At 47.4% G+C, this 23,812-nt stretch overlaps 1 protein-coding gene across 1 annotated transcript; it reads right to left on the bottom strand.

Annotated features, from left to right (window-relative positions):
- Positions 1–967: 967 nt before the first annotated feature.
- On the bottom strand, positions 968–2,042 carry LOC121835470 (Y-box factor homolog). Its single transcript, XM_042289703.1, has 2 exons — positions 1,923–2,042; positions 968–1,668 (listed from the first exon to the last, which is right to left on the bottom strand). Exons 1-2 carry the CDS (start codon positions 2,040–2,042, stop codon positions 988–990), a joined length of 801 nt encoding a protein of 266 aa, XP_042145637.1. The 3' UTR covers positions 968–987.
- Between the last annotated feature and the right edge of the window lie 21,770 nt (positions 2,043–23,812).

Here is a 23,812-nt window from a genome sequence, read left to right as displayed (position 1 = left end):
TAGTGCAAATATAAAAAAAGTGGATCGTTAGATTCTGCTCCGACATCATCTTAACAAAACTGCTATATTGGAACCGTGCTATCTCTAATGGATCGTTCATAAAACATGAACTAGCGGAGCAAGTGAGGGTCCGCGCCATCATATTCGCAACGCTACAAATGCGCATGAACAGTAAAAACCAACACATACATAATATCAAATGAAAGAGGATTGCATTGCCTTTCAAATGACATTAATCCCAAAAAACAGTATTTAAAAGGAGATGAGTAATGGCCTGCCGAAAAGTACCTAAACTGCCACATTCAGTGGGACCGTGGCCTTAAGTACATTCTCCTTAAAGGACTACTTCAAGTAGGTTTAGAAAACTTGTACTTTGCTTGAAGTACACTCTATGAGCATCTACTTGTACTTTACTTAAAGGGCTGTGCAACGATGTTGGGTAGGAACTGTCAAGGAAGAGATCCCGGGCACGTCCGTTTCGATGGTGTCGGTTTATCGTTCTCTCTCGTGCCGTTTATGATCTCGTGGTTCTGCGCTCCTCTACCTCCTTTTCCTCTTGTCCTACTACCAGATCGCATAATCTACAACAACTTCCCGCGCCGGCCTGGAGATGAGACCATGCATTCCCATACCGCGAGATCAGGAAGTTTAAGAAAGTACAGAGCAGTGCAGAAAACACGAACTCATGAAAGGTCGATGGGGAATACCAAAATACACAAACAAGTTGAATGAAAACTTTGCCGAGTCCCACACAGTTTCAGTGAAGTCATGATAACGCAATGCTTGTAGCAGACAAGGGGTGTCCATCGTTCTGTGTCAATTCTTAGTTTGATATGTTGCCTTCAAGAAAGAGAAGGCCTTGCATAGGGCGCTGAATTTCTTGTCTGTTTGCAAGGCGAACCGCGCAGAGTCTTGGTATGCCGTCTCTTCCAGGAAATGCTGCTGTTATTCTTTTAAGTTTCCATAGGAGCAGTGGCGTGTCGTCCTTTATAATAACAACGTCTCCCGGTTACGTCCGGCGGACGCCCTCAACGCCGACGCCGACGTCGACCGAGGTCTCGGCTTTCGCCACAAACCCGGCGCGTTCCTGAGCTCCTGCTCGAAGTCGAACTCCTCTGGATCACTCCTAGACCTTCCGCCACGCCTGCGGTAGTACCTCCCGTAGAAGCGTCGATGTGGCTTCCGCTGGACTCGGGTGTCCCTGTATTCGTCCTCCTCTTCAAGCTGGAAGTTGGGTCTTATGTCTTCGGCGGGTAGCGAGCTCCTGGTCATACCACTGTAACGGCGGTAGTAGCGGCGTAAACAGGGTCTCCCAGGCTGCAGCCGTCGCTGCGGTGGCGGTTGCGGCCGCGGCGAGTCCGGCACGAGCACAACGTCATGGAAGTCGTCCGAGTCCTGCACACCGTGGAGCGGGTTGGGCATCGGTCGGCATTGACTCCGTCTCGGAAACCAACGACCTCCGAAGCGTCTTCCGCCCATGGCATAAGGGAGGCACTGCGCGGGCTCGCCGTCGGGACCTGTCACATTGGCGGCCTCGCGCCCTTTCTCGTCTACGACGACGTCAAACTGAACTGTCTCGCCCTCGGAAACGGTGCGCGTGAGCTTCTGCGGGTGGTTCCGCGTGATGGCGGTCTGGTGGACGAAGATGTCTTCTGGTTGCTTTGATGGCTATGGAGGGTCACAACCACTCGTCTACAGGACCGTTTGGTGGCTGTGTTTCCAAATGTGTATATAGTAATCTCCTCCTGGCCAACGACTTCACAACCCAGTTTTTCAGAAATGTCCTGCCGGATAAACGTGCGCTGACTCCCACTGTCCAGTAACAGCCTCAGTAGGAGGTGTCTCGGTGTCCCTAGAGCCCACGTTCTAGCAGTTTGCAGCAAGACAGCAGAAGAGCGGGAACTGGTGGTTGGTGCGCTCACGACTGTTGCGGTACCTTCACGAAGTCCTCCTGGGTCTGGGTTGTCTGATGCGGCTGATGTGGGACGTGATAGATCACAGAGTATAGTCACGTGGTGACCTCCACAAGTTGCGCATGTCATGTTCCTGCACGAACTGCAAAAACGAGCGATGTGGTTTCGCTTGCCGCATTTGAAGCAGCAGCGTGCTAGTGCAAGCTTGGTTCGTTTTTCTGGTGTTGAAAGTCTAGCCTGGCAGTTTTGCACCTCGTGCTGGGTGGTATCACACAAAGGGCACGTGGCCGCTCGGTAGCCAACAGTCTCAGTCGAGAGTGCGAGTGCGGAAGGGTGGCTCGCCTGTACGGATTCTTGACGTGGTATCGGCGATGACCCATACTGGGGAGAGTGACTTGGGTGTTCCATTTGGACATCTTCTCGAATTTCCACTTGAGTCTGTAGAAATAACATGATGACGCGGACCTGCTCTTCCGGGCGCATGTCAGGTGTGTCGGCTGATGGTGTCAGTGCTGCTTCCCTTAACTTCTGTCGGTATAGTATAGCCAGGTCAGCAGGAAGGCACCGCAGGAGAACACGATGTAGGACGACAGCGTAGTTGCTAGGTGGGACATCCAGCCCTTGAAGAGATGTTGTTCTGAAGCGTATCGCATCGTAGAGTTTACGAAGCTGTACTGCGTTGGTTGAACTGTTGACCGCGGGCAAGCTCAGAAGCCGATCAATGTGATCATCAATTAGAATGTCCCGTCGTCCAAATCGGTCTTGTAGCGTCTGTACCGCGAGGTCATAATTCTGTTCTGAAAGTCGGATTCCTTCTACGGCTCGCTTCGCGTCATCTGTGAGATACGTGAGAAGGTATTTAAACTTATCGATTGGCGGGAGTTCAGAATTGGTGTGTATCGTACAATTGAAATGATCCCAGAACCCCTGCCAGTCGCGACGGCTCCCGGCAAAAGTCGGTACCTGCAGTTTCGGTAGGGCGACCGTCCTGTGGCTCCTTGAGGTCAGAGTTGGAGGAAGACCGCCGGACTGGGCTCTGTCGACAGGGACGTTGGGCGTGATATTCGTGGGTTGTGGTACAGAGACCTGAGAGTCGAGGGCGTGTCGGACGCGCGTGAGGCTATGACTGATGCGAAGACGGTACTCCTCTGCTCCCTCAAGCTCGGCCTCAAGATCGTCATCTGAGGTGGACGTCTGGATGTCACGGTCAAGGCGGATTAGGTCGCTTTCTTTCTGAAGCAGGTAGTCCAGTTGTAGTCGGAGGTCTAGCTCTGTCGTGTTCTCGTCTTGCAGAAGATTGTCGATTTGGGTTATTGTTCGGCTGACGGCTGAGCGGACGATGCCGCGGGTTCTTCGGCTGCGGTCCATCTCGTTTCCCGGGTTTCGGCACCAGTGTTAAGGAAGAGATCCCGGGCACGTCCGTTTCGATGGTGTCGGTTTATCGTTCTCTCTCGTGCCGTTTATGATCTCGTGGTTCTGCGCTCCTCTACCTCCTTTTCCTCTTGTCCTACTACCAGATCGCATAATCTACAACAGGAACGTTTCTCACTTTACACCAGCTTACTGGCACTAGTGGGGCCCAAGAACACCCGAACGCAACGCCACTGACCAAAAAGAGTTTTCGTCGCGGTAGAATTCCAAGGATGAAAGTGCACCTCCTTTTTCAGTTTCTCCTTCATGAAACGTGATGACGTAGCTGTGGGGACACGGCCAACAATGCGATCCCCAGGACTGCGTCATCAAGCTTTGCGATCCCCGCTGGGGCGATCTTTAAATGCTTCTTACACTGTGGACACCACTGATCTCTATGATTATTTGCTGGATCTCGTTTGCACGCTCCGCGAGTGCAGCCATGGTCGGCCATCTTTATGGTAGAGTTATGTTATCTCTAGCCACACCATAGCAGTATGGAGGCACAGTCTACCGCCCGTTAGATAGGGCACACGTTTTCCACCCACAGCTGAAGGATCACGGGGCGAATTCGTGATAACCTTGGGAACAAGTAAATATTTTTCACCGAACGTATCTCTGCGCGTCAGGATAGTTACAGAACACTGAATACTTACCGATGGTAAGTTCTTGTCTTTTCGTGATCGGGGTGATTTGAACAGCGCGCCGCACAACATAACGACATAGTCGACCTCCCTCCGTCACATCCTCTGAGTTTCAAGAATCTGCTTTATCGAGCGACTTCAATCAAGCACGAAATATCACCCACGGTACAGTGTACTAGACCCACGGCTATTTTTATGGCAGCCTGCCGCAACAGCGCCGTCCACCATATTACTATAATGGCTAGAGATAATATAACTTTACCAAAAAGATGGCCGACTGTGGCCACATTCCTGTGCCTAGGCGGAGTTGGGCAAATGCGATTCAGCAAATAGTCATAGAGATCAGTGGTAGACACGGAGACTGCGTGGTCATTCGATTTTGGCTCGTGACAATCAATGCATCGACATGCATTCGGGTAGTGGCTCGTGCCCATATGCTAGAAGACGGGAGTAGTCAAACCTTAATGCCCGTGTCCCACTAGAGCGACAGACAGAAACAAAAGACAGCGACAAGCCTCAAACCCATGCACCATGCTCGCGATGGTACCTTGGGCAGGCGTGTAGTCGTTCAGTGCTCGTGAAGTAAGCACGAGCGATTGCAAGCTTGCAAAGATACCCTTGCGTGCATGATGCTCGTGATTGAGCATAGCCTCCTTTATTCTACAAAGCCTGTCAAATCGCGAAAGACTGGTTTGAGGCTTGTCGCTGTCGTTTGTTTCTGTCTGTCGCTCTAGTGGGACACTTTAGTCGAAGTATACATAACCTCTGATTTAATTTGCCCTTCACTTAGAGTATTTTTTTAGATGTACTTTACTCAACGCTAGTTCTATCGCACTGTCAGCTTAGGGTTCAAGGGTGGTCACCACTGGTAGCAGCAGTTTTGACTTCTCTGAGGGTGGCCTCAACATTTCTTTAATGCCGCGGTACTGCTAATATATATTACAAAATACGATCAGCAGACAATGTCTGCAGCAAACGCCGTCGTGCCTTTTGTAGGATGTACCGTATTCGCTCGAGTAATGGACGCACTTCTCACGAACGAGGCTCTTGCATCTATGTTCCTAGAGAACACACGTGCAGCAAATCATCGCAATATGTAAAAAAAGAAAACACACACAAAAAACACACACAAAAAAACGTTAGACAGCAACAGGGTTAAAAACGCAATACTCTGTAAAATTGCGATCTGAGCAGATACCATTTTCGCGTGAAAACGTTATCTCTGTCCCGTGAATCGCTGCCCCCCTTTTTTTTGTTTACTGCAGATCGTGGTGACTCGCTGTTTTCATGCTTCGTAGGAAAGCAGACCCGCAGGCTTTGTTCACAAACTGTGCGTCTATTACCCGAGTAAATAGAGTATGAGAAGTATCTACCATTGTGTCAAAGCACCTGAGACTGGGTGTGAAAAAGTACCTTGAAACAACATTATAATTTTTTTCCCACCCAATCTCAGTTCAAGGTATTTTCATACTCGGTCTCAGATGTAAATGGTAAACTTACACCACCTGGTCTGCGCCCTCACTATGAGCAGGGTGACTTAATGAGAGCGCAGCAAGAAGGCAGGAAGGCGGGCGAGAAGTGAGAGGAAACAGGGCAGAAATAAAAGCGCTATAATAAAGAAATCGTCCCGTGACCTAAAAACAAAACAAAAACAAAAAAACCTGAGGGATAAGCGCCGGTTTTTCGGGATAGAAAGACAAGGCGGGAGAGGGCCATTCTTTGTCCCTTTGCTCATCCATAGGATGACAGTGGGGAGCCTCGGAACGACAGCGCCGGTTGTATCGGAGGCGATCCGGAGGAGGCGTCGTCGGTCGACTCATATCGAACATTCGAAGAACGACGGCGCGAGCGAACGTGTGCCAGGTCCGGCCGCTCTCGATTCGAAGCCGTCTCGGTGCGAACCGGCTTTTGTCTTTGCACGCGAGTAAGAACATCATGGGCCGGCAGCTTCAAAACGCGGGGCGAGGCGGGTCTTGGGAGTCTTTTGATCGCTTTGCAGTTAATGAGATCGCCCTATCACTGGACAAGAACGCAGTGAAACAAGTTTCGGAGAACAAATCGTCACTCACGCTGCAGTAGCGCAAGAAACACCCGCGCAAGCAAGGAGACGTTTGAATTGGGGAAAACGTTACAATTTAAACTATAGGTCGTTTTATCATGGGTAGCGCCATTTTGAGAGCGAGAGACAAAAGGGGAAAGGGCTACCGGCGCTTTCCCCCTCGCTGGAGCGTTAGAAATAGAGAAAGTACGATATGGAGAGGCTTCGGCGGTGTTGGGTGCCTGCATTGCCCGAACTTCGTTCGCGCTTTCTTCTCTGTTATAAACTCCCACACATTATTAGAGCCTGAGGCTTGAGTGGCGACAGTCCCCCGGTCATCGGGACATCATTGCTCGGTTATAGGGTGCACGAAAAACGACAGAAGGCGTCGAATACTGTCTGAGGACCTAAATAGCTTGCACGGAATCCGGCAAGGCGAGTGCGTCTGTTTCCACATGACCCCGATCTCCTACGGCTGTGGGTTGCGCCCGTAAACCAAAAATACTTTTCCCCAACGCCATCTGCTCGACTGTGCTCGGAACATTTTGTGTCTGGAGCGTGCACTGAACTTAGCGCTGTGGCGTCGATGAACATTGGTACGCTCGCAGAGTGCGTGCAAGTTTTCTCGTGATAATTGCTGTTTCAGCTTGTAGCTTTTTGTAACTGAATTTATCTTAATATTGATATTTTGAAATGTTGACAATGACTCAATTTTATCAACTACAACACTTAGTTGAAGGCTCATTTCCGCCACCGGGTGTGGCTGGAAATTGTTAAAAAGTTAGTTCTATCGGTTTTCCTGAATCGCGATCTCCTGCGCGATATCAGACAGCCGTGAACCTATGTTGACCGTCACAACGCGACTACATTCTTCTTATTTTCAAAATTAATACATACTGTAGCGGGAAAGAACCTTCAATGTCTGTTGCTGAAAGTTAAAACATGCTCATGCATCAATTTCGAATCGTTGAATCATTGATCGACTCGCTCCGGCAATAGGCCCATGTCGACTCTGCTGTTGTCAGTTCTCGACAAAAGACACACTCGTCGGCACGGGATCCTCAAATAAAACGTTGATAAACACCGGTGCATGAGCCTGTTCCAACGTTTATAAACATCACAAAATGTTCCGAGCACAGTTGAGAGGATGGCGTTGGGAAAACGTCTTTTCGGTTTAGGGACGCAAGCCACTGCCGGCGGAGATCGAGGTTGCGTGGAAAGCGATGGAGCTTAAAGACATTGCTGCCGCACTCGCCTTGCCGGATTCTGTGCAAGCTACATGGGTCCTCAGACAGTATTCGACGCCTTCTGTCGCTATTCGTGCACCCTATAACCGAGGAATGGTTTCCCGATGACCGGGCGACAGTCGCCATCCAAGCCCGTGGGTCTAATTAAGTTTGTTGTATATAAAACAGAGAATAAAGCGGGAACGAAGTTCGGGCATTTGCCTACACCCAACACCGGCGAAGCCTCTCATCCGGGACTTTCACTCTAACGCTCCAGCAAGGGGGAAAGCGCCGGTAGCCCTTCTCCCTTCTCTCTCTCGCCCTCTTTTATGGCCTATTCGTCTGGGGCACACCGCACCCGTCCAGCGCAGTAAACTCTTTCCACTTTAGTACACGAAAGGCTGGCGGGGAGAGAAGGAAGCTCCCCTCTCCCCTCTAGCCTTCCGTGTACCACGAACCGCACTGCACCGGTGCAATGCGAGCCCAGACGAATTGGCCATTACTAAAACGGCCTATAGCCGCGTGTCAAAAATCTTAGGTTCGAGCCTTTGTTTCCATCGGGTGGTGGGTATCGACATACCATATGTCATTGACAACTTAAGAAACAATGACGGCATCACCATGCCAATCAAGAACGGTAAAAAACGAATCAGAAAGCAAGAAGTGCCCCGTGTCGTCCTCATACAGAATACTCCATCAATACCAGCTAGAAGCCGAGGCTGACTCACTGGGTCATTTTGTAGCGGATGCCCATCACATCCCGGAGCGGCAAACACACCGAAGCTCGATGAGAATACGCCGCAAAGGGGCAGACGCGTCCGTCGCGGCTCGATACCGCGTGCTAGCGTCGCGTTCGATGATAGACGCTGCGAGGCGCGCTGGTGGCGACGCTGACACGAGCTCAGCGGCGCTGCGTGAATTCCCTAAACGGAGAGCAAGTCATCTGCTTCTTGAGCAGGAGTAGTGGTGACGTCAGAACTACGCCGAGTTCTTATTGGCTGATTGAAAAAAAATAGTGGGTAGACCTCAAGGCATCTAGCATTGAGGTGTACCCACTATTTTTTTTTCAATCAGCCAATGAGAGCTCGGCGCTAGTGCCACTAAATAAGCTACGCTTCAGAGTAACGACACTTGGCCATATTGTGTCTTAAAATCATTGTTGCCAGTTATCTGAAGCTTTATCTGAAATCACAGGAAACGCCTTTCCGCCCTCCACAAATGTTTAGACAGTTCGTAACAGAGCAAAGCAATATTGCGTGACCTTCTTAACAACGAATCTAAATCTGAGGAAGTCGCACTTTTGAATCATGACGATCGCCAGTTGCGTCTGCTCTGCATACGAGCCAAAATGGCGGCGCCCACAACAATGCCGGGGAACGGAGTGCCGATACTCTAAGCGCAGCTCATTTAGTGACTCTACTCGGCGCCATTCTGACTATAGTGATAAAGTTTGGGGGAACTGCGTGCATCCACTATAGGGATACAGTTTGGAGAAAAACAGGCGCGGGTCTTGTGTTCATAGGTGCTGTTGACTCGACTTGGCGCGCCGGCAGTTCGCGAGAGGGGATAGAACGAAGCAGCGCGCCGCGCTCTAGGAAGGACACTCGAAGCGGACCATTTTTCGGGAAGGAGCGGGACGGACTGAAGAGCCCTCGCTCGATCCAGCGCCGGAAAAGGAAGGTCGCCGGGGGCTCGGGCTGTTCCGCGAGCCGAGAGGGAGTCAGGGCGACCGCCGCGATCGGTGAAGTGGCTGTCGTCCGCGTCGGCGAGGGTTTCGAGCCCATCGTTTTTCGAGGGATATCTGTCTGACGTCGGCGGGTTGTAGGTCCCGGGGTAACCATATGGTCGTTCAGCATTATAACCAGGCGGCGCCGCACCCTGGGTGCGATAACGAAGCTATCACTCCATTGCGCCACCAGTATCATAAAAACAAGGCCGCGCCGTCCTTCGTTCCATGCCAACAAAAACCATCTCAGCCATTTTTTTTTTCCACCGCGTTAGCTATTATGGGTTTGTCCTCCTCAGTCGAGATGATGAGGTGCGGCGTCCTTCGCGGTGTCACACGTTCCGAGTCTCACGCGACTCTGTGACGTCATCACGTAACGCGATACCATGACGTCACATGACATCGTGACGTCATAATCCACTGCACTCGTCGAAGGTGTTCGAATGCGACAGAATAACGCCGGACGCTTGCGTTCCGCGTACTAACTCACTCGACAAGTGCAGGGGAGACCGAAGCAGCTAGAGTTAGGTCTACATACTAATCGCTCCAACCAGAGCGCAGTGTTATGGCGTTCCTTCTAGCTCTTGTCTCTTCCTAAACTCCTACCCGCATAGGGCAAGGCGGCAACCGGCTACCACTTTTAAATGGTGTCGCTATCGAAGCGTACGTAATCCATGCGCTCATTGAGTCTCTGTCACTTGAACTATACCAAATTGGGAAAAATGAAATGTCCAACTTCCGCCAAGATTTCCTCTGAAACAACAAACTCTATTTGAAAGTTTCGTACTGAAGAGTTGAGGAGACAAAATATACAATTTCAGACCTCCAAAGAAAGAGGAAAAAAAAAATAGGGAAGCCGCCAGTTCCGTCGTTTCAATCTCGTCGTCGCCAAATAAAAAGAGTACGCGTCGCAGCTTGTCCGCTTTCCGAGCAATCTGCCGCGTCGCCCCGTGCGGGGATTAAAGCGGGACAACGCGGCGGCTCGCTCGGCTGGCAACCAATAACGTCTCAATCCGTGCGGACAAAACTTGGTCGTCGGCTCCTCAGATCGCGTCACCCGCGCCGCACGAAGGAGAGCGGCCGCGGAGGACGACGACACCGCGACAACTTGGACACGCGGACAATTTCGGGCAGAACGATTTTCAATTGGGGACGCACTTGCGGCTGCCCGGTCATTGTTTAACTCGGCAAATCGGGGAGGCCTTTTCCGCAGAGTCCGTTCGGTTGGCGGCGAGAAGGTGGCTCCGCAATCACCGGCGTTGCTTCGGAAACGCCCCCTGCCTCTTCAAAAGCAAACGCACAAACAAACGCGCACACACGTGTACACCACACATAGAAGAACACATATAGACACAGACGGACACGGGCACACACGCGCACGCACAGATACACACAGACCACAGACAATGACAGACGCACATACACGCACACGTGCGCTCGCACACACACCACGGACAAACACACACGGAAGCACATCCACACACACACACACATGAACAAACACACAAGTAAAACGAACAAGGAACCGGGACAACAGACGGGAAGACTGTCAACGTTTCTTTTTGGGACCAACACTGCGGACACCTTGGTTCAGCGGCGATCTGTTTCTCGAACCAGAATTCGATTAGTGTGATTCTCTTTGTATGTATCGTGTACGTTTTTTTGTTTGTTTTTTTGAAAATGGTGTTCTTTTTTTTTTTTTTTTTGGGGGGGGGGGGGGGGGGGGGGAGATGTCACAATGCCTCAGAAAATTGCGCGACTGACACAGGAAGATCGCAAGAGAGGCAGATTTATTCGCTAAATTTGGCGGGAATTTAGTGTCACGTGATGTCAGCATGTCACTTTGAACACCCTCCGCTAAATTTAGACACGGTAGTGTAACGGTGTGCAGCAGTATGAAGCCTCTCGGCTGTTGCCGAAACACTCTTTAAAAGTCACTCGAGCAACATTGGTGGCTGCAATTTCTCGATTTTTTGTCTTTCTAGACTCAGACCAGGTGGCGCAAGCTACCGACCGTTACAAAGAGTATGCGGAGCGCAAGTTCGTCTACTCCTTTTGCAGGAGTTGTGGTGACGTCAGAACGCCGAGCTCTGATTGGCTCTTACTGACGGATAGCGGGTTGACCTCAAGGCAATTTGTTTGGAGGTCTATCCACTATCCGTCAATCAGAGCCAATCAGAGCTCACTGTTCTGACGACACCCCAACCGCCACAAAAGAAGCAGACAAACTTGCTCTCCGCAAATCATTAACATAATCTATCCATCTATCCGGGCACGACGCGTGTGATTGGATCCGAATCGTCGCCGATCGTTGACGCAGCACTCGTTTTCTATACAACCTGAGCCGAGTTTACGCCGAACCCTGACGCAACCTTCGTGTCCAATACAAGCTCAGGGCACGTGCTCAAAGCAATGGTGGAATCGAATGCAGCGGCTATTAGACGGCGCCCATTTTTGAAAAGGGTATATTGCAAAACGTGACAAAAAACCGTAATTTTTTTTTTTTTTTAATTTTTATCTACTCGAGGGAAATAACGAGCGCGAAGAGCACCGCGAACAGATTGAGAGAGTCAAGACTGCGTGCTTTGCCACTCGGCACCTCCACGGCTAGGGCTTCATTTCTGCTGGCCGCTGTGGCATTCGGAATGGTGAACTGCCAACCAAGAATGCACCCTTACTTCTTCCACGCGGGAAAAAAAAGTATTACAAAGCTTAGTAAGCAAAGCAAGAACAGCCGCTTAGCTTCTTTATTGTTTTTTGTCCCCTGTCATTCGCGCCATTCCTGTCGTAGTTCTCCAACCCCATCGGAAAAATTCCTTCTTTCGCAGCCGGCTGTCTTTGAGCGGAACACGCAAATCTTGCCGAAACCTTTTTCTTTCCTATTTGATGCGAACTTTTGTATTGAATAGCACCTTTTTTTTTTTTTTTTTTTAAACAATCTTTCAAAGAAGTGTGTGGCATTCCCGCGCTCGAGAAAAAAATACAATGCGAAACGAACGAAAACAAATCAAATCCCGAATAGGGAAATATTTGTGCCCGACTAACGTGGGCTTCGAGAAATTCTCGAAAAGCTCGCAAGCGGGAGTTACTACGGGTTTTTAACAAATTTTTATTCTGCTTTTTTTTTTTTTTGCTTTTCTTTTATTGTGCGGTTTATGTAGCCGCATTTGTTGAGTTTTTTTTTTTTCTTGGCTCCGTGAAATCGTTGTATAAGCGCACCACCGACAACAAACCGAAAGCCTTCTTTTTTTATCTGCGCAGCATTCCGCCTCATCAACAATCAAAGTCGTGCATGGTTTTTCAGCCCGTTCACTCGTCGTCATCCCCGATGAAACGACGAACCAGATTAAAAAAAGAGAAACAAAACCAAAACAAAAAGACGCACACAAGTATGGCTTTCATAACGCTAATACAACAGCTACCGCCCTTCCGGAGTTAATAAAATAATAATAATAATAACGAAAAGAAAAGAGGACGCTTTGTATTTCGAACGGAATCTCGAAGAAATACCGCTTCCACCTCACCGAACAGAAAAAAAAAAAAAGATGACCGAATGCTATACTTAATAAGGATAAACATATATAAAACATTTTCGTTGAGAAAGAAAAAAAACAAGTTTTTTTTTTTCTTTTAGGAAGAGACGCGGGCGTGCTCTCGACGTACCCGGTGGCGAAACGATGAGCTGGAAAAGATGTCGAAGAGCGTACCGGCACCGAGCCACATTTTTTCCCCCAGCAGCGCGGTCGGAATCTGAAACATTTGGACGCAATCATCGAATCGCCCCTTCCTCTGTCTCTGTCGTTGGAGCGAAACAGTTGTTGCTGCCGCCGGCGCGCCCGCCCAAAATTCTCTTTTTTTTTTTTTTTTTATTCTTCGCGCTTTGTTTTTTGGTCTCTCGTGCTCGGGGTCGTGTTTCATTCGTGATGCTAAAGGATGGGAATTGTCCGCGAAACATTTCGCGCGGCCAGCATCCCCGGACCCTGCTACGGCCCGCAGGTATTTGACGTGCCTCCTCTTAACTCGTTTTCTCCTTTTCTCTCTCTATCGTTTTCTTCCTCTTTCTTTAAACCTTTCAGTCTACCTCTATTCCTCCAACTCTCTCTTACAGTATCTCTCATGGCTCTCTTTCTCTTCCTATCTGACTCTCTTTTTCTCGCTCTTTCTATCTGACGCCCTTTTCTCTATTTTCATCAAACTCTCTCCTTCGCGTTTTCTATACTGTTTCTCTCACGGTCTCTATTCCTCTATAACTTTCATTCTTACTCTCTAAGACACACACACAGTCTTTCTCTAGCACTGTGTCTCTTTCTAACTCTCTTTGTCGCTCTCTCTCTCTCTTTATGTCTCTCCCCTCTAACACTCCTTCTTTTATTTTTCTCTCCAACTTTTTTCTCCAAAGCTCTCCCCTTTTTCTTCCTCTCTCTCTGCCGCTTTCTCTAATGGTCTCTAATTAACGCCCTCTTTTTCTCTCTTACTCTTCATCTACCAAATCTTTTCCTTCTCCCCTCTCTAACTCTCTTCCTCTAACTCTCCTAGAGCGCAGCTCTTAGGCGCCCGTTTCGGGCTTTAGCGGCGTCGGCGGCGCCGTCGCCGTCGGCGTAACCACGCGGTTCAATAAGGGAAGTTTCCCAAGATGACGTCACACGTGACGTCACGTGTGACGTCACAAGAGTCACCAGTGGCGTCACTCGTGACGTCATCGCGCGTTGCATTATGGGTAAATTTCGCCGCTAAATTTAGAAGAAAGATTTCGCCGCTAAATTTAGTGGTAAAATTTCCCCGCTAAATTAAGCGGAAAAAATTCCCCGCTAGATGTAGCGGAAAACTTTCCTCGCTAAACTTATCGGAAATGATACCCCGCTAAATTTAGCGAAAAAAAAAAATTCCCCGCTAAATATAGTGGGAAAATTTCCCCACTAAGTTTAGCAGAAAAAATCTTCCCGCTATATGTAGCGGAAAAATTTCCCAGCTAAGTTTGGCGGATAAAATTCCCCGCTAAATTTAGCGGAAAAATTCCCCCACTAAGTTTAGCGGAAAAATATTTCCACTCAATTCGGCGGGAAATTTTAGCGAAAATTTCCCGCTGGATGGGGGCGAGCAGGAGAGGAGGAGGGGAGGGTACAGATGAGGAGGAGGGGTTATTCTCCTCTCCGTACCTTCCGCTCCACCTCCTCAAGAGCTGCGCTCTAATTCGGCGTTACAGGAGATTGTAAACGTCTTTAATTTTTTTTTTCTCGCTCTTTCTAGCTGCTTCTCTCTGACGCTCTCTTTAACTCTCTTTCTCTCTCTCAAACTCTCTCTAGCTGTCTGTCTCTAACGCTTTCTCTTCCTTTTCCCCCTCTCTTTTGCTCGCCCTCTAAGTCTTTCTCTCCTTCGCTCTTTTTCTATCTGTCTCTCTCTCTCATGCTTTTTCACTATACCTTTCTCTTCATATCTCTAATTCTCCCGCTAGCTCTTTCTTTTGCTCTCTCGTCCTTCTCCTTCGCGCTCTCTCTATCTGTCTCTCTCGCACTCTCTCTTTCTCTCGCGCTTTCTCTTTCTCTCCAACGCTTAGTCTAACTTTCTCTATCACTCTCTTTAACTCTCTCTCTCCCCTCTAACGCTCTCTCTAACTTTGTACCTCTCTCTCTTTATATATCTCGCTCTCACTCACTTTCTCTCTCTTTCTCGCCTCTCTGCCGAAACAGGCTCCTTCAGTTGCCGTCAAATGCTCGCTAGGATTCTTCAACTCCCATTTATTTAGTTCTTTTTTTGCGTTCTTTAAATTGGCGTCGGAGTGTTCTTTCTTCTCCGCGAGAACTGTAGTTTAGGGGGATTTTTGGGGCGCATGAGGGCTTTGTTGGAAGGAATAAAATCGCACGAATATTTCGTACCGCGCGTATATCTTCGCTGGAAAACGAAAAGAGCGCGCGAAGAACAACGTGAAACGCTGATTGTTTTCAATTTAATGCGCTAACAGAAAACAACAACTGACAAGAAGACCATGCTCACGAAGACACTGCAGGATATGCTGCGCCCTGTTGTCTTCGCCGCTTTCGTTTAAGGTAAGGATGAGCCACAACCAACTAGCTTAATTAAATTATATATTTTAACTTTGCCACACGTTGATTTGTACTCGAGGCTCCTTTTAGCTCAGCGAGGTAACGTTAAGTATCGTGCCCTCACTATTCGATTAACCTTTGTCGGTTCAAAGTCCCGAGCTTTTCTTTCTACGGTTACTGATCTGACGTGCAGGGTGAAATCTAATGTTTACTCATTTTGTTTTGTTTAGCTTCATATACAAGCGATATGTATAGATTGTCGCTTTATTCGTAAATATTCAGTTTTGTAGCGTTATTTTAAACAAAATTAAACGGAATTGTATTTCTTGTCGGCAGACTCCTGTTACGACGCACCGGGGGCAACAATATTGCGCAATAAACCATGGATGAATGAATAGATTAATCCGGCTGAGCCCTTTGGATCGGGCGGTAGCTCACGCCACCTAGCCATTTTGTTTTACCATTTGGCAAAGGCGAAGGCGCGAAAGTATAGTTCTGAAGAATCCTTCGCTCGCACAAGCACTCGTGCAGAGAAAGCGCTTTCAAAAACCAGGCGCCCGCGCCCGTGCCTTTGCCCACACTCATAGCCAAATTGTGAGCTGAGGTCTGCGTCCGCCACGTTGGCTACAGCGAGAAACCAGCGACCGGCGGGGCGCGAGGAAGAGCGTAAAACAATACGAACCCTTAGCTCGCAGGTGCGGGTGAGGACCGATGACGGTGAGCAGTAGGCCGCGATTGTTACCGACAACGCTACGAAATTTACAAACAGCGGAGGAGTCTCGACCTAAGAAAGATGGCAGCGAACAGAGTATTGCCAGACGTTCGAACAATTTCGCGTAACGTCTATTATTGGCACCGATCGAAAGGACATTCAAATAAGGCTTTGGACCCTATACTTCGCTTCACTCCAAATCGGAGCGAAGTCCCGATGCGGCCAATCGAGCACCACCAAATGTGTATCGTAATGCCGTTCGTCGTTTTTGTGCCATTGCTAGCACCTGCTAAACCAATCTGGCCCACATATACAAAATGATTAAAATCACGCCGCATTGATTGTGCGTGATTGGTTTAGTTCTTTTTAGCAAGCGCACTTCTTACAGTTATCATTTATTAACAGAGTCGAAAGGATACATCCGCAGCTCAAACTAAAAGATCCAAGAATAAGAAATAAAAAAATGAATTGACGACCGGCAGGCTGCTGTCGCAAGGTGTTGCCGTTCCATCGATGAAGCCGCCAACAAACGCGGAACAAGAACAGGCAAGTCGGTCGCATGGTCTTCAATCCTGAAACAATCTACCGTTCCAAGCACCGAGTTCATCGCATCGAACAATCGTCGTTCCAATCAAACGGCCACACATTGGTGACACTCGTGAAACCGGAACCCGACATATCGAAACCTTCGTCGGAAGGAGCGATATCAGAATATTCGTTCGAGGAAAATATACGATTGACAAAGATAACACCAAAGTTACCACTGTCACTAACAAGAAACAAATAAAATAGATTGGAATTTAAATGCTTTTTCACCATCCATCCAACAAATTCTCATTCTAGGAGGTTTACCCCATTGCCCAGGCAAATGAGGTACTCGAAATAAGAGAGAAGATTCTATCACACAGAATATCCAAGGACTGAGGTCTATTGGTCAGTGTTACCCACATAGACATCCATCGCTGAAATCGAAGCGAAGGCAACTTGCCCCCAGGTCTTACTCGGAAAACCTGGCAAAGATTCGAGGTGTCCCACTTCGATTCTCCGACATTGATCTGTTGGAGTACTTGAGAGAAAATGGAAAACTGGCTGCTCAAAGACAAGTCGCTTACGAGAGTTATGAAGACGGCAGTTCAATGGCCCATCCAAAAGAGAGCGTCATACTTCGTTCCACTGAAAATCGCCCCATGCCCTCTAGGGTGTTCTTGCGGTTCGTAAGCCATCCGGTGGAGGAATACTTTGGCTGCAAAACGAATTATCGTTTTGCAGAAAGGTGGTGCTTTTGATAGTATCAGAAATTACAGGCCAATATCAACACTCGCTCTTTTTTCAAAAATGGTAGAGAAAGTAATAAACTCCAGAATAATTAATCATCTTCATAAATACCAACTAATCTCTGCAAACCAATTTGGATTTCATAAAGGTAAATTGACTGAGTCAGCTTTACTTGACATCCGAGAAACACTTATCAGCAATATAAAAAATCAATCCTACACTATAGGCATCTTCGTAGATTTTAACAAAGCTTTTGACTCTATATCAAAAATAATATTCTATTTCATAAACTGCCACACTACGGAATTAGAGGCCTTTCGCTTAATCTGTTGCGCAGTTATCTGTCAAAACTTATTCAGTTTGTGGTAGCTAATAGTATAGCATCAGACACTAAATATATAAAATTTGGTGTTCCGCAAGGATCTGTATTAGAACCTATACTATTCCCTTTTTATATCAATGACATTGTTGCTATCCCCCATACCTCAGACATAGTACTTTACGCTAATGACACGAGTGTTTTATTTTCCATCCAGGACCTATCATCTCTTATTCTTATCACAAACGCATGGCTAAAAAAAACTTATCGAAGTGGCTTGATGCGAATAAACTGCTTCTAAATGTTAACAAAACAAAATATAATGTTTTTTCTTCAATTAATAGACCGGTAAACCTTACTACCGAAATAGTATTTTACTCATGGTCACTAGAAAGGGTTAACGAATTCAAATTATCAGGCATACATTTCCATGAAAACCTTCGCTGGAGATGTCATGTAAATTTTTTTGAAGCGTAACATTGCAGCTATTAGTATGCTGAATAATCGATTTCATGCCTTACTACCAATATGGCTAAAGCGTCAGCTCTACTTCACTACTGTTCATTCGCGACTGCACTAATGTTTACTTGTCTGGGGGGGTTACATCTAAATGTAATATGACTAGCTTGTACTTAATGCAGAAAAAAAGTATACGGTCTATTCAAAACCTATCAAGTCACGATCATACATCCCAATACTTTGAACAACATCGTATACTGAATAGTGAGGCACTGTATAATCAACGATTGTCTGTGGTTATATTCTCCCAAGCTAAAACTGACCGTGAAATATTCCTTTCTACATATACGAATACTGATGCACACTACAATTTTAGAAATATAAACGTTATAAAAATCAGAACTAGAACAAATTACGCTACGCAATTACCATCTTGACAGATTCCTAACTTTCTCAACCTCCATCCTGGTTTAATCGATGTAATAGACCATAATTCAAAGCTCTTGACTTTCAGAAAACGATCAAAAACATATTTTCTACTTTCCGCATAATATTGCTGTCTCGTAAATTATGTGTTCATATGTAACTGTAGTAATCTAGGTCATATATTTTTGTTGTATATTGTTGCTTGTTTATTTTTTTTATTGCGAGAGCATATGTAGTGTTGTGATCTAGTTACTATCTGTGTATTTTTGTTTTTGTTTATGGTTAGCTGTAGTACTGTACCACTCGTCTGCCTGCTGCCTCTGCTGCAAGTGCAGCCTGGTGCTAGGGAGGACTTATTGTCACCCCTAGCACCAGGGGTGACAATAAGGGGTCAGGTGACTTATTGTCACCTTTTGTCTCAGCACCATGACAATCCTGTATTGTCAAAGTTCCAATAAACAAAGAAACAAATAAAATATGGTGGAAGCTTAGGGGAAAAAAAGCTGTAGAAGCAGGTTGACTGCTCCTCAGCCCCCCAGAGGTACACAGCAGTTACGAAAAACACTCGCATGAAGTTATATAATGCAAATACTTAGGGGAAAAAAATAAATAAAGCATTGAAGTCTACCGAATATTCACCAACAAAATAAAACATTTATTTTGCTCAAAAAAAGTGTTCTCTAATCCGACTTGTGCTGCAATATTGTACGCCAAATTTATAGCGTTCAAGCGTGTTTATTAATGTGTGCGAGGTCTTTTCGATCATCCGAAGACCGTAATCAATGCGTGACGCCTCGACTACCCAGGGATCCGAGTGACGAGTGGAGTAAGCTATAGGTTTGTTTCTAAGGGATGCCAAAAATAATAAAAAGCTACTAATGTCACGTCATTTCACGTGTATACAGTGTATACTTTATATACAAAGTCGAAATTCAAAGTATTGCATTTCACAGTACAACATTGAACGCGCAGTACGACAAAAAAGCTGAATTATTCGCCTAAATTATTTTAAAAAATTGCTTCGCTTCTCGACTCTCTTAGAAAAAAAATATATATATATATATTTTTTTTTTGGTTTCTTTGTTTGTTTTTGTGGTGTAGCGGTACATAGTGCATTGTATGGCATAACGCATCTGTGCAGTATAAATCAAGCAGACTCGAAGTGGTCGATTCGAATATTTACGTAACCTTTGCTGGAGTGACAGGTTGAGAGGAGATACGTCGGGGTTCACTGTTTGGGGAGTCATATAATATACGTCTCCTTACTTCAAAGAGCCGCTCCATTCTCTCGAACCCTTTTTTCCGCTAAATGGCACTTTGAGAATGCGAGTTTCGACACTCGAATGAGAGCGCTCCCTCTTCGAGGCAGCGTTTGCCTCCATACTGCGAGGATTTAGTAACGCTCGGCGGTCTCCGTTTGCCCCGTTTCGCGTCGGAGCGAACGAAACCCGCCAAAAGTGTCTCGGCGCATTTCGACATCGGTGCACAAAATAAGAGCCCGGGCGCCGCAGTTTGCTGTGTGTGTGTTAGGGGTGACGCAGAGAGCCTTGATTTCGGAGAGTTTCCAACTGCACGATTGGAGTCACGTGGTTTACGGGACGCGTTTGGAACGCGAGTGGCGAGGAGGTGACGTTAAAATTTGTTCTGCTAGCGTCTCCGCCTCTCTGCCCCGCTTTCCTCCTCGTCACGTGACAAAGCGACGCACGCGCACTTGCGACTACAGTATTTTAAGGTATATAGTCCGCAAAAACGTATCTAGGTAAAAAAAAGAAAATATATTTCTTGACTGCACCCGGTACATAGCATGCACCCCGTGCAAACTCTACACATAAAAACTTCTCACACGCGGCATACCTTGCAAAATTCGAATTTCCAAACGTACATACCTGAAATCGGGCACGCGAACGTACTTTCGCCCGAAGTTCTATGCGTATTCGTTTTTTTCAGAACTTAAGTGAGAGGTGGCAAAATATATAAAATAGAGCAAAGACGGCGGCCGTGCATTTCCCCTGCCCTATACCAAATGTTTGTCGTCTGCGCACCGGTGTGTGAGCTTGCTGCTAGGTAAACATCGTTAATATATTTCGCTAAAAGTATTAATAAATGCGATGATTTTGCTCATCGCCAGCCTCTACATACCGAAAAACTCTAGTATAATTTTTCACCATCTCGATTATGGAACTGGAAATCTGACTGGAACTGTTTTTGGAAACCTGAAATCCACATTGCAGACAAGGCGACATTTTCTGGAAACTTGAAATCTAGATGGAGTCTAGATCGATCTCCTGTTCAAAAATCTAAATAGCAAAAAGTTATGCCGTTTTTTTTTTTTTTCGGTAGGGATACCCTCGACCCTTCCCTGATACTGGGGAATTGTAGTAGACCGTTTCCGCAGCCCGCTAAGCACCCGGATAGCGCTGCGTAATCCGCCACAAGACCTTGAACTATGCAGAGAAGGCTGGCAGCGCGCATGCGCAGCTGCGCCGTTTTCTTCGGGGATACCGTAGCGGAGGAGAAAAACGATCTACTACAACTCCCTATAGGCTTTAAGCATTTTGGCGTCGGGCAAGCCACCCTGGAGCGAGCTCATAAAGTCTTTCTTAGACTTAGGCTAGGTGGCGCGAGCTACCGCCCGCTACAAAGGGTATAGCCAGTAACATCCATCCATCCATCCATCCATCCAACCAGTGTGCAGACGACAAACAGGCTGGTATAGGACATAACATATAAGCGGCGTCCGATTTCGCTTTATCTTTTTTTTTTTTTTATATTTCACTACCTTAAAATTTAGCTCTAAACAAATAGACATAACACTTCTGATAAACCTGCGTTCGCGTGCCCAATTTCAGGTATGTACATTTGGCATTCGAATTTTGCGAGGCGTTCCAAATGCGTTAGTGCTTACGGCCGCACCCTGCGAATGAACATGCTCTGTCATCCTTATCCTAATAAAATATATTAAAAAGAAAAACAACAAAAGGACAAATCTTTGCGTTCAGTAAATAGTCCGCGTGAAATTTAAACGTGTAGAGCCCGCGGTCTTTAAACCTGGGAATTCGCCAATCCGCTCAGGAGGAGTCTGCCATTCAATTGCCGACGTTCTCCATGGTTTGAATTACTCTCAGGTCTAGGCTCTCTGACGGGGCGCACTACGCAAGATGCGGCGACCGGCGGCGGATGGGAGGAGGGGCGTTTCCAAACTGTCGCAGCGTTGAATCGTCGACCAAGAACGTCGTTAACGCCGTTCGAGTCTGCCGCGGCCTGCGAGCGCTCCGGGCTCGGTCGACGACAGCAGCGGAGGGTGATGGACGTCGCGCGTTGTCAAGAACGTGTCTCGCTCGTTTCGCGAATCCGTTGCAAATGGATTTCGGCGCGAATGATACGGATGACGGGCGGAGGAGCGGGTCTGACGCCGCGATGACGGCGCACGAGCACCTGTCGGTCCCTGTCGAGACGCTGTAGTAGTAATCGAGCCGAGGATGACGCGTCTTTTGACACTCGGGGGACAATGCGATCGTCGCTGCGCCCTAATTAATGGCGCCAGCTTGCCGAAGTCGTATGCGCTGACGAAACTATATAATTCGAAGCGTCCTGACTTCGCCGAACGCGCGGCAAAAGCTCGGAGAAAGGCGCCGAGCGCGTGCTGGAGGCGGGGTACCGTCACCGACTATGTGTCCTTCATCGCTTACCGGTAAGAAAAGTTGCGGAGAGAAATGTCTTTACAACTTTGATTGCTTTTGATATTAGAGGCTTTTGCGTTTGTGCCGTCCTTTATGTAACCAGTCTCGGGTGAATTCACCTAATTTAACCTGGGACAGCTTGCGTGCGCCAGTATCCCCTCTTTTTATACTTTTTTGTTTGTTGCTACCTTTGTCTGCACTATGCTTTAATCCTTTTTTTTTCATCTTGCGTTCACAGCAGCAAGCCTGCACACAGCGCTGTTTCAGCTCGCTGTTTTTTTTTTTTTTTTTTTTTTTGCGATAAATACTTTTACTCTTGTTGTTTCGTCAGAAATGTCTCCGTCACACGGCCAGAGAGCTAGGGTGCCTTTATGTGCGCTTTGCTGAGGGCGATGACATTCTTTGGTACCCGACGCTGATAGCACGCGCTCTCGAGACAAATACGAAGGAATTGCCGGTCACAAAATGCCACCGTAGTACTGTCAAAGTTAAAAGATCGTGCCGGGAGGCGCGCTTGCTAGCGCTCAGGAACAAGCAAAGAAACAAAAGCGTCAGGAACAAACTGGTCAGACGCCATCGCCCTATGCAAAGCGCACATGAAGGCACCTTTGCCAGAACATTTGATATGACACCAGGGCTGTGCAGCGTCCACTTTTTCGCGTTATATTACGTTTCTTTAAGTTTGAAAATATTCCGATCGTCACATGAAAACGCATGCGCATGCACGAAAGAGTGCGGTACACTTTTCGTCCTCCTCTTCATATAGTGCATGCGCAAGTCATGGTACGAGGTGCTCGCTGGATGCGCCGCGGTGTTCGCAATGCTTCACAAGAAGAAGGAGCGGACTGGTGAGAGGAAATAGGGCTGAACTATGGTGCCTGCAACACGTCCGGGACTTTGTGACCCTTCGATATCCGCCTCGTGACGTCATAAAAGTGTCACGCTGTCGTCGCCGTGGGTTTCTCTTCCGCTCGACAGCCCACGGCAAATTTATCAGCCAGGAGTTGAGATGTCGTGACGACAGCGATGCTCGCCTTCGCTTCTACTTTTTGCTGGAACTTCTACGACGAACCGCCAGGATCGCGACATCCTACAGTGTCACCCTCCGCCTTTTGTGACGTCATTTGTCGCCATTTTGGGACCTGTTTTGACGTATGGTAGAGATAGGACGCTAAACACGCCAATCGGAAAGGCGTTCTGGGCAGCGTGGCTGAAGAGAAGCGGTGACGTGCTGAGCATGACCGTTCTCGGCGTGCCAGAGAGACGATGGATGGATGGATGAACGAATCTGGCTGAGCCCATTGAATCGGGCGGTAGCTTACGCCACCTAGGAGGAGCGAGAGCGACGTCTGGCGGCTACGGGTAGAGTAGCAAGATGAGATCATTCTGCTTCAATAGAAGTTCGTGTCAAGACAAGCTATGATATTGCAAATGGACGTAATGTGCAGCGAAGCACCGCTAAGATGTATCGCAGATTGCCTTGCAATTGTGTTGCTACGTGAATGGTTCTTGGTTTAGCGCCATTGACCTCCAGGCATTTTTTCGCGAGCTGTGCCTGCGATTCTCTCCACTCCTCTCCACCCCACTAACTCCATCCACCCACTCCTCTCCACCTCATTGACTGAGTTTATGTGTAGGCAACCTGACGCCAATTTTTCTGTTAAATTTAGCGGGGAAACTGAATTTGTGTGTAGGTCACGTGACACGAAATATTGTGACATCATTTTCCCCGCTAAATTTTGCGGGAAAATTCGCCGTTACGCTTTTTGAGTCTTTATTTCACCTGAAAACATAGCCTTTATTTCACCTGAAAACATAGCCTATAAACGTTTTACGTTAAAAACACAGTCCCATTGTTTTTTATTAAGGAAAATAAGTATGATTGTCTAGTTTAAGTGTTTTCCCAGAGCTTCCATATTTGGGTGAAGGTTGAGAGCCAAGAA

The sequence above is a fragment of the Ixodes scapularis genome, unplaced genomic scaffold, assembly GCF_016920785.2.
Source record: "Ixodes scapularis isolate PalLabHiFi unplaced genomic scaffold, ASM1692078v2 PGA_scaffold13__105_contigs__length_92229423, whole genome shotgun sequence".
NCBI lineage: Eukaryota > Metazoa > Arthropoda > Arachnida > Ixodida > Ixodidae > Ixodes > Ixodes scapularis.
This window is presented reverse-complemented; position numbering and strand designations above follow the sequence as displayed.

Bases quoted from the DNA above. Each gene is read 5' to 3' on its own strand.
- LOC121835470 (XM_042289703.1), bottom strand. From the start codon at position 2,042: ATGACATGCGCAACTTGTGGAGGTCACCACGTGACTATACTCTGTGAT. The intron at 1,669-1,922 runs GTGAGCGCACCA...GACCCTCCATAG, and splicing joins GTGAAGGTACCGCAACAGTC to CCATCAAAGCAACCAGAAGA.